The following is a 15,600-nucleotide window of genomic DNA, read 5'->3' as shown; positions in this document are numbered from 1 at the left end:
AAACAATTAAAGGTATGTACCTTATTTTTACATTAAATGGGGCATATATATAACCCTATATATCAAGTTATCTATAGCGAGTAGTTCATTTTGGGCTTTTTATATCCCGCAGTATTTTTCTCGGCATTTGAGGGCACTAATCCAGCGCGATGTCAACGTTCTAAACCAGCGCGTTCACATGAACCCACTAGAAAACCGATTTAAATGGGCATTTATTTACAGCAATTGAACACTAAATTCCTTCCATTTGGCCTATAAATTAATGTAAATTAGATATAAAAATCATGTTATATTGTGAATTATTTGTGAATAATCTTTGGACACTTAGGCTATTTAAAAATGTTAATCTTTCCTTAAGAAATGGGCTTTTGACTATCCAAGATCACAGCTTTTTTGTAATGTCCATTGAAAATCAATAGGGAACAAGATGCTAATTTCCGAGTATGAAAATGGCCATAACTTTTTTAATACTTGAGATATGAAAGTGAATTTGGTGTCAAATTAAACTTATTGTTATGCTTTATCTGATGGGATAAATTGCAGACTTGATTTTTAAAATCTCAAAATTTTGTAACATTGCTATTTGGGAGGGAAAAATAGATCAGCCACGATTGAATGGTGGAGTGGGCTTGAAGGGCTGAATGGCCCGATTCTGCTCTTAGAACATGAGAAAAAAAATCTGAGCTTTTCTATTTTGTGCACCAAAATGAATATCCAATATTCCCCCGCATAATACTCTATCTTGTTCTTGCCCTTCTAACTTAGCTCGTCTATATCCCCAATAGTCTCTTTGCGTTCTCCTTTGTACCCATAAAAACATTTAGACTTAATATTGGACCTTAGACCATTCAGCCACTTACTGATATAGATTGAACCCACCAATGAAAACTGCTGCACTGTTTCCCAACTTCCCCTTTCTGAAGTCAACAATTAGTTTGTTGGTCTTGTTGCCAGAGGTTATTGTTGCAGCACCACTCAATCAGATGTTCCAGCTCTCTTCTGTACACCGACTCATCACCACTTGTGAATTCGCAAACAAAAGTAGTGTTGTCAGCAAATTTATAGATGGTATCGAAGTTATGCTTAGCCAAAGTCATGTGTGTAAAGAGAGTAGGGGGCTAAGCACGCAGCCTTGTGATGCACCTGTGTTGATGGTCAGAGGAGGAGGAGATATAGTTACTGATCCACATGGATTGAGGTCAGCCAATGGAGGAAGTCAAGGACCCAGTTTCCATGAATAAAGTTCCAGGTGTATTTTACCACTGGTTTCCTTATACATTCATGAATTAAAAGCACAAAATATTACAACTGACAGAATATTGTCAATATTTTGCTGCAAAAAACATTTTCAAATACAGAGATGGATAAATTAAATCTAAAGACCAATATTTTTTTTAACTTCAGTTGCAGTCTGCTCTAAGAAGTCAATAAACAAAGATGAAACTAATCTGGAACATGCCGGAAAGGGGGAGGGTGGGGGGGGTCCTGCAAAATAAGACAACCAAGAGATTACTGTAATAGTTGCGCCCTACAATAACCAAAGCATCAGTTTAGTATTGATGGGTTATGGTAGAAATAGATGGATGAAGTAATGGAGATCAGCTGTGTGGCAAGGAAGGAACGGGTTTCAAAACTCAGCTCTGGCTCCAATAGGATGCAGAGGTTACAGTCTCTTTTTGTTTATGGTAAACTTTGGAGTGGGGGAAATATAACTGGTTGGAGGAAATTTTACTTTATAGGATTAATGGTCATGTAAGATGGAAGAATTAATGATTGTTAATCCAAGATTCAACATGGCACCTTGGAATCTAAAATCAAATATTTAAATCTGTAATTTAAAAAAAGTAGCATCAATAATGGTGATCATGAAACATCCATGTTGTCGTAAAAGATGTGCTTCAGCGGATGGAATCTGGTTTTCTTATCTGGATTTACCAGCAATATGATAAACCTTTAATTGCCCTCAAACTAGCAATAACCAGAATGAAGAATGCCTACTGAGGCACTCAATTCTAAATCAGGAAGCAGAACATATGTTATGTATACTAAAGAAGTAAAGAGAAAAACAAATGACATTGGAAAGCAATAGAAAATAGAAAATAACTACAACCTGAAAGAGCATGATCCCTCCATACATTTAAAAGTAACATTCAGAGCTAAAGAGGTTGTATAATGGTAATTAAAAATGTGTCCATGTATTTTAAGAGCTCACCAGCTGGAGTGGATAAAACATATTTCTTGGCATGCATAGCCAGTATCAGTATTGCAACTTCACACCATTCAAGATGTTTAATTGAATCGTTTGAAGAGCTAACAGAGAAGGAAAGGCAGGAACTTGTGAATTTCTTCACATTATTGCACATGTTGATGCTGGAAACTCTTGGCCCATATGCACAGTAATAGTTGGCATTGAAAGCTTTACTCCTCCACCAAAATCTGATCTGAGGTGTTTAAGACGGCAATAAACTGAATGCATAAAGACTCAAACAATCCTTAAATGGCTTCATGGAGTTTAGTTAAGGACAAGTAAGAATTCAGCCACCTTAGAGCCTCAAATACAATGGCATTCTGATCTTGTCAGCAAATAGATAAATATTAGTTATCAGCTATGAACAGGAATAATAACAAACCCAATGCTAAAAAACTTGCTGATGGCAAATCTAAAATGAGTAGGTGTGGGGGAGGGGTAAAAACAGAAGAATAAACATAGTAAATGTAGCTAACTTATTCAGAACATGTCACTGCCATTGCCCTTAACATACGAGGGGTGTACTGTGTAACCACACCGTTCTAGATTAGTGTTCACAGAGAAGACCAGACAAAAGGTAATAGGCATGTTGTTGTAAAGATATTAGTGAACCATGAGAGTTTTAAATTATAATAATCAAATAGTTTAATTGCTGCCAGTCTTGGCTTTATATTCTAGTTTTTTATTAAAAAAAGCTTAACTACATTTAAATTCCTTGGGTGCTTTGGTGGAATATAGACTTTTCGCCCAACTCTTAGTTTGGCCCTCTAAATTCTTGGTCCAGTAATATAACCACAAGCTATCTTACTATACACAGACACATGTATGTATTTATGGACCACATTCCACAGCTTTCCAAATTCAAATAATGTCCCAAATGCCTAATAGATCTATTTGCCAACTTTTCCCTTAAAAGAACAGCACCGTAAAATATTAAACGAGATTTGCAAATATTAAGTGCAGAAATTTCAGCTTGTGCTTTATTTCTGTGGAATACGTTCAGGCTCCAAAAAAAAAGTTAACCGAATACTATTTCAGTTTACATATTAATTTACTCTAAATTATGCCCTCTGCTTCACAAATCAAGGTTGCTAATTATAATCTATTAAGCCAAATCACTTACTTTTGTCCAAGTAGTTTATTGCCCAGACCTGGGTCAATACATTAAAAGTGTTTGCCAAGCACATATAAAATGTTTAGGCTTTAAAATTAAACTGGATAAAACATATCACAACCTGAACTTGCTGAAAAGCCTTCAGCCTCTTCTTGAATCTTGACGGAAAGACAAGGTCACATCCCCGAGCGAGCAAAGCCAACTCCTTCCCGAGATCTGGATCTTGGCGCAGTGAAGTATCCTTTATCATCATTGTCAAAGCTGGGGTGCGTATATAGTTTCAGATTGGAGAGACTATGTCAAAAAGAAGAAAGGTCCAAACAAAATGAACCATAAAATTTGGCTACATAAGATCAGCTAGTTCCAGTTTTATCAAATCCAGTCTTGACCTCAAACACCATCTGTGATTCTGTGTAACGATATTAAAGTACGCTTAACATACTGCTCCATACATCACACAGATCTTGGCGTAGACAAAGTGCTGAAACTGTAGTCACTTTGGGGCCAGCCCTTTGCGCAGTCACATTCCAAAGTCTTAATGGCTGGTTATGTAAAGAAACAAACCTGTTGTTTGCGACCCAGCCCCGCTGACAAGTAATAATCAATCTGGACAAGACACACTGAGATATAAAAGAATGCACCGAAGCTCGAATTTATAGCCACAGCTATCAACTACTTTTCTTCTGTTACAGACGACTGACGGTAGCTCAACCGACTGAAATTTCCAGTTGTGCGCCAATAGGCTGTTCAGTCAAATAAGTTTCATTTTCCTTGTTGATCCAACCTCTAAGTGGCATTCAGCACATTGCAAGTTCAACGGCGTCATCTGTGTTATCCATAGATCATATGTCAATTATAGCAACCGAGTCCGCATTTAAAAAGAAAAAATGCTCATTCTTGCTGTTTTTATATTTAATTCGTGGGTAAACCTAAATTGATCCAGCATCTTGCCGATTCAGTTTTTCAGATTAACTAGTTAATAGAACACATTCCTCGATCATTTAACCAGAGTAGGTCAATAGAATTCATGAACACATTCAGTATCACAATCTTTTCAATAAACACCAAATACCCCAAGTAATTTCATGAATTAGGTGTTTGTGGGCATTTGTGTATTTAATGCACCGCATAGCTATTGCAGGTAGAAGAATTGACTGATATCGGGCATCGCACAGCGGCAGTCAGGAAAAGGAAGGCTTTTACCTTCTTTGAGAAATGTTTGGGAGAAAGAATAACTTCCATTTCAGTTTGTGGTGTCTACACTAATTGATAATTCTATTCGAGAACCACAGACTATCACAAGTGGAGTTTTATGAGGTGTTTTTTTTTTTTTTTTAAGATGTTGTCTGCTCTCAGTAAAACAGATGTGATGAAATTCACCAACAAACCTTTCAATTACAGAAATAGCTGTTTACAGATCAAGACATCAAACTTGGTTCGCCATTCATAGTTTATAGGGTAGAAGTGATCTCTGTATTCCTGTATGCTTCAAAAAGTTGGACAAGATACCACATGTATATTAAGGCACTGGAAAGATACCAGCAATGCAAAATCCTCCAAATCTGCTAGGAAGATTAGTGAACTAACAGCCCCAGAAATAAGGATCCAATTACAATTAGTTGGCTCTTTTGGGAAAGCTACTTCTTCCACTTGCCAAGCATCAGATTCATTAAAGCAGACATACTATTCCAAGCTTTGCCATAAGAAGAGATGACTAGATATCATTTCTGAGGCCAACGTGATGTTTTGTGAACAAATAACACTTTGAAAAAATATCAAAATTATTTACTAAATAATGTATTATTATACATTATAATACAAATACACACAATATAGTCTGCATATAATCTAATTTGTAACTGTTGTAACTTGATGCCAGAAAAAAATGTAGGTAAGCATATTCAATTTAGCTTAAAATGCATTATTTTAACAACTCAAATATGCAAAGGACATATCATTGTTGCAACAACTTTCTCCTCTTCATTTCACTTGAAATTTCCTTGGATTCCTCATGAATGGCAGCACAATAACATGGCTAGTAAAGGAATTGCCTCACAGCTCCTGCAATCAGGTTCAAAACTGACCTCTGGCGCAGTCTGTGCGGAGTTTGCATGCTCTCCCCATCTTGCAGGTTCCCTCCTATATGCCAACGTTTTCAGGTTATCAGCCTTTCCAGTGTGTCAATACTGGTCAGCTCCAATGCAAAGTCTAGATCCTATAATATTAACTCCCACTGAAAATTGCTCCTAGTTTGTAAGCGTGTGATAACATTTGGGGATAATAAAAATGGATTTAGCGCAGGATTATTGCAAATGGATACTATGGTCAGCGCAGACCTGGTCTATTCCCTTGCTACATAACTCTATAACCATCTACTGAAATTCCAAATACAATACTGATTGTACATTGCTTCCATTCTACTTAACGAAATAGTCCATCAAAGAGATACAGTGGTATGATTAAATAATTATGTACATAGAACAAATTCGGACATTCCAATTGTTTGCATAACTTTGTTAAATTTTGATAAATTGTCACATCAATCTATCTATATTATTAAAACTCTCATCTTGACCACTTCTGGTCTACGTTGTAAATAAAATTTCGCAAGAACGCTACCCTATATCGCTATGATTTTTTCGCCATCTTACTCACCGTTCTACTCCGCTCCAAGCACCCCAATGTTTGTTCCGATTGGTGAAATAATAGAAAAGTTATGAAGGTTTAAAAAATTCGTGACATCAGCAGATTGGTCTTCTCACCTGTCAATCACCATGATGAAGGTAACGCCCCTTCCGGGGGCCAGGAGAATAAAGCCCCGGAGGCCAGACGCGAGTCAGTCAGCCTGGAAGCTGGGAGTGAGAGTAGAGTCCAGAACTGTGAGTCTACAAGTCGCACTGACTGAACTGCGAGTCTATGCCGTGCTGAGTGAACTGTGATTCGACGCTATGGCTGAGTCCAGAGATCACGCTCATTCCAGAAGTCCCGCTCACTCCGGAAGTCCCATTCAGTGCGGAGGTCGCACTGATTCCGGAAATCCCGCTCACTCCAGAAGTCCCGCTCAGTCCAGAGGCCGCGCGAGTAGATTCAAGAGTGTGTGTGAGAATGTGCATGAGTGTGTGCGTAAGTGATGGAGGGTGTGTGAGAGATGGAGGGTGTATGTGTGTAGGTGACTGTGTGTCAGAGTATGTGTGTGAGTGATGGAGGGTGTGTGTGTGTGCGCGCGAAGGAGGGTGTGTGCGCACGAAGGAGGGTGTGTGTGTGTGTGCGCGTGATGGAGTGTGTGTGTATAATGGTGTGTGTATGTGTGTGTGTGTGTGTGTGTGTGTGTGTGTGTGTGTGTGTGTGTATGTGTGTGAGAGAGATGGAGGGTGCGGGGTGGGAGATTGCAACCTTCACGTAGTCCACCCTGTTTCGACAAATGCAATCAACCCGGTGTGCACAATCAAATAGAACAAGTTTTCCTACAACTTTAGGCTGTGCAAGCCATACGCAAGAAGATGGAGGGTGTGTGTGTGTGTGTGTGTGTGTGTGTGTGTGTGTGTGTGTGTGTGTGTGTGTGAGAGAGTGTGGGTGAGTGTGTGTGTGTGTGTGTGATGGAGGGTGTGTGTGTGTGTGAGATGGAGGGTGTGTGTGTGTGAAAGAGAGATGGTGTGTGTGTGTGTGAGATGGAGGGTGTGAGTGTGTGAGATGGAGGGTGTGTGTGTGTGTGTGAGATGGTGTGTGTGTGTGTGATGGAGTGTGTGTGTGTGTGTGTGAGACGGAGTGTGTGTGTGAGATGGAGGGTGCCGGGTGGGAGATTGCAACCTTCACGTGGTCCGCCCTGTTTCGACAAATGCAATCAACCCGGTGTGCACAATCAAATAGAACAAGTTTTCCTACAACTTTAGGCTATGCACGCCATACGCAAGAAGATGGAGGGAGGGAGGGAGGGGGGGGGAGGGTGGGGGGGGGGGGGGGGGGGGGTGTGTGTGTGTGTGTGTGCGTGTGATGGGGGGTGTGTGTGTGTGTGTGTGTGTGGGTGTGTGTGTGTGTGTGTGTGTGCGTGTGTGTGTGGGTGTGCGTGTGAGGGTGTGTGTGTGTGTGTGTGTGTGTGTGTGGGTGTGTGTGTGTGTGTGTGTGTGAGTGTGTGTGGGTGTGTGTGTGTGTGAGTGAGTGGTGTGTGTGGGAGTGTGTGTGTGTGTGTGTGTGTGTGTGTGTGTGTGTGTGTGTGTGTGTGCGCCGTGTGTGCGTGTGTGTGTGAGATGGAGGGTGCGTGTGTGTGTGTGAGGGAGTGATGGTGTGTGTGTGTGTGTGTGTGTGTGTGTCCTCAAGCCATGAGCGAGTGAACTGCCAGCCCACCAGCCACGAGCGAGTGAACTGCCAGCCCACCAGCCACGGGCGAGTGGACTGCCAGCCCACCAGCCATGAGCGAGTGGACTGCCAGCCCACCAGCCACGAGCGAGTGAACTGCCAGCCCACCAGCCACGGGCGAGTGGACTGCCAGCCCACCAGCCATGAGCGAGTGGACTGCCAGCCCACCAGCCACGAGCGAGTGAACTGCCAGCCCACCAGCCACGGGCGAGTGGACTGCCAGCCCACCAGCCATGAGCGAGTGGACTGCCAGCCCACCAGCCATGACTGACTGAATTGTGAGTTCAAGAATATCCATTCGGCCCCCAATGTCCATACTAGCCTCTGAAAATCAGTCCCTTCGGCCCACAATACCCAGACAAGCACTCCAGAAAGCCATCCCCCTCCACTGGCCACCAATATTGGAATTAGTGGAGAGGTGGAATATCGCGTTGGGGGACCAGCCCCCTCTTGTGAGAATGAGACCCAATGGGTCCCACTTAGTCTAGTGATAATTAAAGCTTCTTCTGAAGGAAGTACAATCTACTCTCACCCAAAATGTTAGTCAACATGAGGGAAATGCCAATGCTTCCTACAAGCTGGATTGCGATGAAATTCACATGTGGTGACAAAATCATCAAAACCAGAATTGTCAAACCACTCTTTTCAAGTCGAAAGTGCTTTCCATTTTTGAATAATGGCCCCACGTCCAAAAAAAACTTGCCATTATTTCTAAAATTAACACTATGTTCTACAGTGCAAACATATGCCTCTCCTCCCCAACAAAACCTTTTAAAAACACAAGGAAAAAGTACTGGGTGACATTCAAAACAAAGTACAAACAGTTGGAGGGAGATAAAGTAATTTTTAAACAAGTGATCTCTAAATGAAAGGATCACATTTGATTAACTTAGTAAAACAGAAATACAATAAGATGTTCTGGCTAACTTTGTTAATAGCGCAAGCTAAAGTTACCCACGTACATGCACCAGCTGTTGTGGGCTGCATCCGAGATGCAATTTGTATTTTTAACTAATCCTTTCAGAATGCTCTCGTATCCTGGTATTTTACTATTTTCTAAATTAGAACATTACAGTATGCAAGATCAGCAGAGTATTAACATTAGCAACTGCAGAGTTTGACCAAGTATTATGTGGCACTGTAATTGAATACCTTTAAGAGTACATTCAAACTAGAAGTTACTAATAAAAAAAAACTACAGATGCTGCAAGAACGTAATGAGAACAAAATGCTGTCAATAATCAGATCACGTAGCAATTGTGGAAAGACAAACTGAAATGTAGAGGACGAGAAAATAGAAGTATAGCATCTGGTCCTTCAAGCTTGACTTGTCATTCAATATGATCACAGCCGATCTGCCCAACTCTTATGTGCCTCTCCCACATAACCCTCAATTAATGCATCTTTCAAAAGCATATGTACCTCCACTTTGAATACCAGCCACAATCTAACCTCTAGAGAAAGTTCTGAAGAAGGATAATTGACAAAGTCAGAAATATTAGCTGGTGCCTCTTTGCATAGATATTACTTTACTGACCAAGTTCTCGTTACATTTTCATTTTTGTTACATGGATGGGTGTCGGGTGAGAGATGATTTTGAGACCAGTTAATCTGGCTCACTGTCAGAGTCAGTCTTACAGCACAAAAATAGCCTATTTAGTTCACCATGTCCATACTGACCATCAAGTATCGATCTATACCAATCCCATTTGCCAGCATTGGTCTAATAGTTTCTGCCTTAGGTTTTAAGTACTTGCCTAGAAACTTAAATGCTATGAGAGTACTTTCCTACACCTACTCAGGCAGTGCATCCCAGATTCTCATTACAGAGTGAAAAACTTCTTCCTCATATCCCTTCTAAACCTCTTAGCCTAAACTTGCATTCTCTAGTTTAAAATATTGTATTGTATTGTATTGTATAGTATATCTTTATTGTCATTTCCTGAGTATTCGCATACCCAGAGGAAACAAAAAAACGTTGCTCAACCAGTGTCCATTCAGTGTGCATGAAAAATAAATAGAAATAAAAAAAATACATGTATCATGAACAAATTTAACACTCTACTAAACATTCAACTGGCGTTCCGACCGGCAGCGGCACAACAGTGGCTCTGCTGCAGTGTGGGGGTTTGTGCGCGATACTTGGCAGGGGGCAAAGTCCATTTAGCAGTCTTATAGCCTGTGGGAAGAAGCTGAGGAGCATCCTGCTGGTTTTGCAGCTAATGCTCCTGTACCTCTTCCCAGATGGCAGGATGGAGAAAATGTCATGCGATGGGTGGTAAGGGTCTTTGATGATGGAGATGGCTCTGCTGATACATCTCTTCCTGTATATGTCCAGCAGGAACGGGAGTGGAGCACCAATAATCCTGCTGGCGGTCTTCACTATCCTGTCTAGTTGGTGCCGTTCGTACGCCTTGCAGCTCCCGAACCAGGAAGTGATGCCGTAGGTCAATGTGCTCTCGACAGTCCCCCTATAAAAAGTCCGTAGGTGTGTAGTGGGGAGGCCTGCTTTACGTAGTCTTCGGAGAGGGTGAAGTCGCTGCTGGGCTCTCTTGACCAGAGCTGTGGTGTTGGCCGTGGACGTCAGGTCATCAGACAGATGTAGTCCTAGGAACTTCATGCTGCTGACCCTTTCCACATCAGCTCCGTCGATGTGCAGAGGTGTATGGTGTTGTTTCCCCGCCCTCCTGAAGTCAACCACCATCTCCTTAGTTTTTCCCACGTTAAGAATGAGGTTGTGGGATTTGCACCAACCTGTGAGCAGCTCCACCTCCATCCTGTACGCCGATTCATCATTGTCACTGATGAGACCCACCACTGTTGTGTCATCAGCGAACTTGTTGATGAAGTTGTTATTGAGTCTGGCAGTACAGTCGTGTGTCAGCAGACTAAACAGAAGGGGGCTTAGGACACAGCCTTGGGGTGAGCCAGTGCTCACGGCTATGGTTTTTGATGTCCTACTGCCCACCCTGACTGTCTGCTGCCGTTGTGACAGAAAGTTCAGGACCCAGTTGCATGTGCCAGCATCAACCCCCAATAGCTCCAACTTCTCCACCAGCTGCTGCGGAATGATTGTATTGAAAGCAGAGCTGAAGTCTATGAAGAGGATCCTGGCATAGGTATTTTTCCGATCGAGATGTGACAATACGAGGTTCAGTGTTGTTGAGACTGCGTCCTCTGTGGATCGGTTGGCTCTGTAGGCGAACTGCAGTGGGTCTAGGTCGGCAGGTAGACTATTTTTGATGTGCTGCATAACTAGTCGCTCAAAACACTTCATTACAATGGGTGTTAGGGCCACTGGTCGAAAGTCATTATGGCAGGCTGGGTTTGGTTTCTTCGGGACAGGGACGATGGTGGCACTCTTAAGACAGTTGGGCACTACTGCCTGGCTGAGTGAGATGTTAAAAATGTCTGTGAAGACGTCTTTCAGTTGCTCGGCACAGTCTCTTAAAACGCATCCAGGAATGTTGTCCGGCCCTGCAGCTTTGCGTGGATTGACGCTGGCAAAGGCCTTTTTAACTCCGGCTGTGGACAGCCTGAGCGACTGGTCACTGGGAGATGGCAGTAGTGCACGTGTCTGGGTGCTGTTTTTAACCTCAAACCCTGCGTAGAACTCGTTCAGTTCATCTGGTAGGGAGGGGTTGTTTTGGCATATCCGCAGCGGGGGGGGCTTGTAGTCAGTGATGGTATGAAATCCCTGCCACAAGCGACGTGTGTCTTTGTCATTTGCAAAGTGGCTATTGAGTTTTTGTACGTACAGCCTCTTCGCTTCCCTGATCCCCCGGGATAGGTTACCCCTTGCCAGTTTGTATGCTGCGTTGTCCCCAGATTTGAATGCCGCATTCCGGATTCTCAGTAGGGAACACACTTCCCCAGTTAGCCAAGGTTTCTGATTGGCACGCCTCCTGATGGTTTTTACCACCGTTACATCCTCAATACATTTATTGATGTATGCGATGACGGATTCTGTATATTCTTGAAGGTTGATGCCACTGTCATCTGTTGCTGCCTCTCTGAAAATGGCCCACTGTGTGGTTTCAAAACAGTCTTGTAGTGCTGCCGTAGCTCCCTGTGGCCATGTTCTGACTTCTTTGACCGTTGGCCTGTCCTGTTTCACCCTGGGTCTGTATGCAGGTGTGAGCATAACCGCTAAGTGGTCAGAGTTGCCGATATGGGGGAGGGGGGCTGCTTTATATGCATCTTTAATGTTGATGTACACCAGATCTAGTTTGTTCTTCACCCTGGTTGCAATGTTCACATGCTGGTAGAATTTAGGCAGAACAGATGTAAGACTTGCCTGGTTGAAATCCCCAGCTGCCATGAAGAAAGCATCTGGATGTTCCCTCTGCTGCTCACTGATGTTGTTGTAGAGCACTGTCATAGCATCCTTCACGTCCGCGCTCGGTGGTACATAGACAGCCGTTATGAAGACAGCTGTTAGTTCCCTAGGTAAGTAGAAGGGTCGGCATTTCACAGTCATTAGCTCCACGTGGGGTGAGCAGTAAGTGGAAATCACCACAGCATCCCAGCACCATGATCTGTTCACATACACAGCCAGCCCCCCTCCCCTTGCCTTACCAGCTAGCGAAGCTACTCTATCAGCTCTGTATAGCATAAGTCCCTCCAACTGGATCGCAGCGTCTGTGATGTTCTGATTCAGCCAGGTCTCCGTTAGGATGTAGACACAGCAGTTCTTCACGCTTCGTTGGGAGGCTCTCCACGCTCTGAGGTAGTCCATCTTGTTGTCGAGGGAGCAGACATTTGCCAGCATGACTGTAGGCACTGCCGGTTTGTGAGGGTTCGCGTTTAGCCTAGCGTAGGCTCCTGCGCGTTTCCCCTGCTTCTGCCCTCTACTACACCGCTTGCGATGTTTCCCCACCAGCGTTGTTCCAGGTGCGGGTGCGGGTGCAGCGGCTCTCCATGGGCCTACGCGCCTCCGTGGGCCTGCGCACCTCCGTGGGCCTACGCGACGCAGAAGTCTCAGCTCCACCAGGACACTCCGTAAGGTAAGGCCGCAACAAGAAGCCTTGCTGCCGATTTTTAAAAGAACCTGCCGCTCGTACTTACGCACATACACACACTCCTCCGACACACACTCTTCGTACACACCACTCGCTCCAAAAATCCACGAATACACTGAACTTTCACTGGGAGAGGTCGCTGCGAGCTCCGGTCGCGCCGCCATCTTGCCCCTTCGAATAGCACTGCTATATGGATGTTTTGCACAATCTATCCCATCTTTGCCCCTCATAATTGTATATGTTTCTGTGGCACCTTATCAGCCTCCTCTGCTTCAAGAAATACAAACTCTGCCCATTCAGTCACTCCATACAAGAGAAACACACCACCCAAGGCAAAATCCTGCTGAATCTCCACTGCACCCTCTCTAGTACAATCATGCCTTTCCTGCCATGGCAACCAAAATCGTACACAGTTCTTTAGCAATGACCTAACCAATGTTGCACTATGATTTACTTGTTCTTAAATTTTATGGCCTGGCTAATGAAGATACATAGCTTCTAGTCCTGCTTTACTGCCCGAACTACCTCTGTTGCCACTTTCATGGATCTTTGGACTTGCACACCATAATGCACCACTGTTTATTGTGCATGCCCTACCTTGATTGGTCCCCCAAAGCCCCCTCTCCCACTTATCAGGATTAAATACCACCCACTGTTACTCTGTCCACCTTACCAGCTGATCAATGGCTTAAAGGAATACACCAATTTTAGATAACCAGTTTTGGTAACATGTTAGAATTGACTAGTTCCATGGAAAATCAGGAACCTGTAATGTTAACTCAGTTTTCATCAACACAGGTGCTGCCCGAACTGCTTGGCCTTACCAGCAATTTCTATTTCAAATTTCCAGTAATTGCTGAGTTCTGTATCACTTTGTCTCGTGTTTGTTATCTCTCTATATCTCTTCATAGAGCCGTACAAAATGCAAACTGGCCATTCGGCTCAGTATATTCACCCTGACCAGCAGGTATCCATCCACATTGATAACATCTTCCAGCACTTGGCCTGTAGCCTTCAATGCCTAGGAATTTGAGTTTGGTTAGACACTTCTTCAATGCTGAAACCTACTTTAGTTCCACCATTCTCACCAGCAGTGCATTCCAGGCACTCTCCCCCTCAGATCACGCTAAATCAAAGATCTCTAGTTTTAGTCACCTCTGATAATGGGAAAAGAATACAGAAGGCTACCCAGTCTCTACCTCTCAATTTTCTATCCCAGAATTATGTCCCCGTTTAGCCAACTCTGTTCCAGGAAAAACAGACCTAGCCTCTCCAAGGCAGGTGAAATTCCTCTGCATCCTCTACAGCACTTTCACATCTACACGCTATATTCTACTGAGGTCTATCCAATGTTTCATAGTTAGAGCATAACTTCCTTGCTCTTGCATTTAATTATTTGAATAGTGAAGGCCAGCATCCCATATGCCTTTTCCACATTATCTAAATGTGCTGCCATCTTCAGGGATATTTGGCTTTACACATCAAGGACCCCATCTTCTTCAATACTCCCAAGGGCATCACCATTCATGGTGTCCATTCTAACATTGTTTGCACGTGAACCATTTCTCAGCTTTCCATATAACCATATAACAATTACAGCACGGAAACAGGCCATCTCGACCCTTCTAGTCCGTGCCGAACACGTATTCTCCCCTAGTCCCATACACCTGCGTTCAGACCATAACCCTCCATTCCTTTCCCGTCCATATAACTATCCAATTTATTTTTAAATGATAAAAACGAACCTGCCTCCACCACCTTCACTGGAAGCTCATTCCACACAGCCACCACTCTCTGAGTAAAGAAGTTCCCCCTCATGTTACCCCTAAACTTCTGTCCCTTAATTCTCAAGTCATGTCCCCTTGTTTGAATCTTCCCTACTCTCAGTGGGAAAAGCTTATCCACGTCAACTCTGTCTATCCCTCTCATCATTTTAAAGACCTCTATCAAGTCCCCCCTTAACCTTCTGCGCTCCAAAGAATAAAGCCCTAACTTGTTCAACCTTTCTCTGTAACTTAGTTGCTGAAACCCAGGCAACATTCTAGTAAATCTCCTCTGTACTCTCTCTATTTTGTTGACATCCTTCCTATAATTAGGCGACCAAAATTGTGCACCATACTCCAAAATTGGCCTCACCACTATGCCTTGTACAATTTTAACATTACATCCCAACTTCTATACTCAATGCTCTGATTTATAAAGGCCAGCACACCAAAAGCTTTCTTTACCACCCTATCTACATGAGATTCCACTTTCAGGGAACTGTACACAGTTATTCCCAGATCGCTCTGTTCACCTGCATTCTTCAATTCCCTACCATTTACCATGTACATCCTATTTTGATTTGTCCTGCCAAGATGTAGCACCTCACACTTTCCCGGACACAACTTAAAATTTCACCCCTTTTGAGACTTTTACATCAAGGCAATCCCAGTTAATATTTGGGAAATTAAAATCCCCCTAGTACTATAACCTTTTTAAAAAAAAAATCACATCTCTCTGCAACTTGCCAAAAACCTGTTCGCTATTAGCTGATCTGTAATACAATCCCAGTAAAGTGAAGACACTTTTTTTGTTCCTAACCTCTACCCACACAACTAAACATCAAGTAACTGTTCCAGAATGTATCAACAGTCATATGAATCCAAACCTTTTATAGCTTAATTCTTAACTCCTTCTCGACATCCACAACACAGCATCTACCAGGGCAGTCCTGCTCTTGCCTGACTGAGCCAATTTCATCCTGTCATTCTTTGTGAATTTCTTTCTTGCCTATATCTTTATTTCTTCCAAGGTCCATTGCTTCTTCCAAAGTCAATTCCTTTCTCCATCTTTTACTGATCCCTCCAAATATCCACTTCCCA

General features: G+C 43.1%; 1 protein-coding gene across 6 annotated transcripts in view; it reads right to left on the bottom strand.

Annotated features, from left to right (window-relative positions):
* Nucleotides 1-15,600, bottom strand: part of ppp2r3b (protein phosphatase 2, regulatory subunit B'', beta) — an 87,738-nt gene that overhangs the window by 54,234 nt on the left and 17,904 nt on the right. Inside the window, exon 1 of one of the 6 annotated variants that reach the window (XM_055636467.1) lies at nucleotides 3,484-4,068. The exons of the other annotated variants lie outside the window; for them this stretch is intronic. Coding sequence (XP_055492442.1) covers nucleotides 3,484-3,615 — 132 coding nt within the window. The 5' untranslated portion in view covers nucleotides 3,616-4,068. Of the gene's footprint in view, nucleotides 1-3,483; nucleotides 4,069-15,600 lie in introns of those variants that run through there. 6 annotated transcript variants of the gene reach the window in all.

This window comes from Leucoraja erinacea, chromosome 6 (genome assembly GCF_028641065.1).
Source record: "Leucoraja erinacea ecotype New England chromosome 6, Leri_hhj_1, whole genome shotgun sequence".
Classification (NCBI taxonomy): Eukaryota; Metazoa; Chordata; class Chondrichthyes; order Rajiformes; family Rajidae; genus Leucoraja; species Leucoraja erinaceus.
Note: the sequence above shows the minus strand (reverse complement) of the source record. Positions and strands in the feature narration are given on the sequence as shown.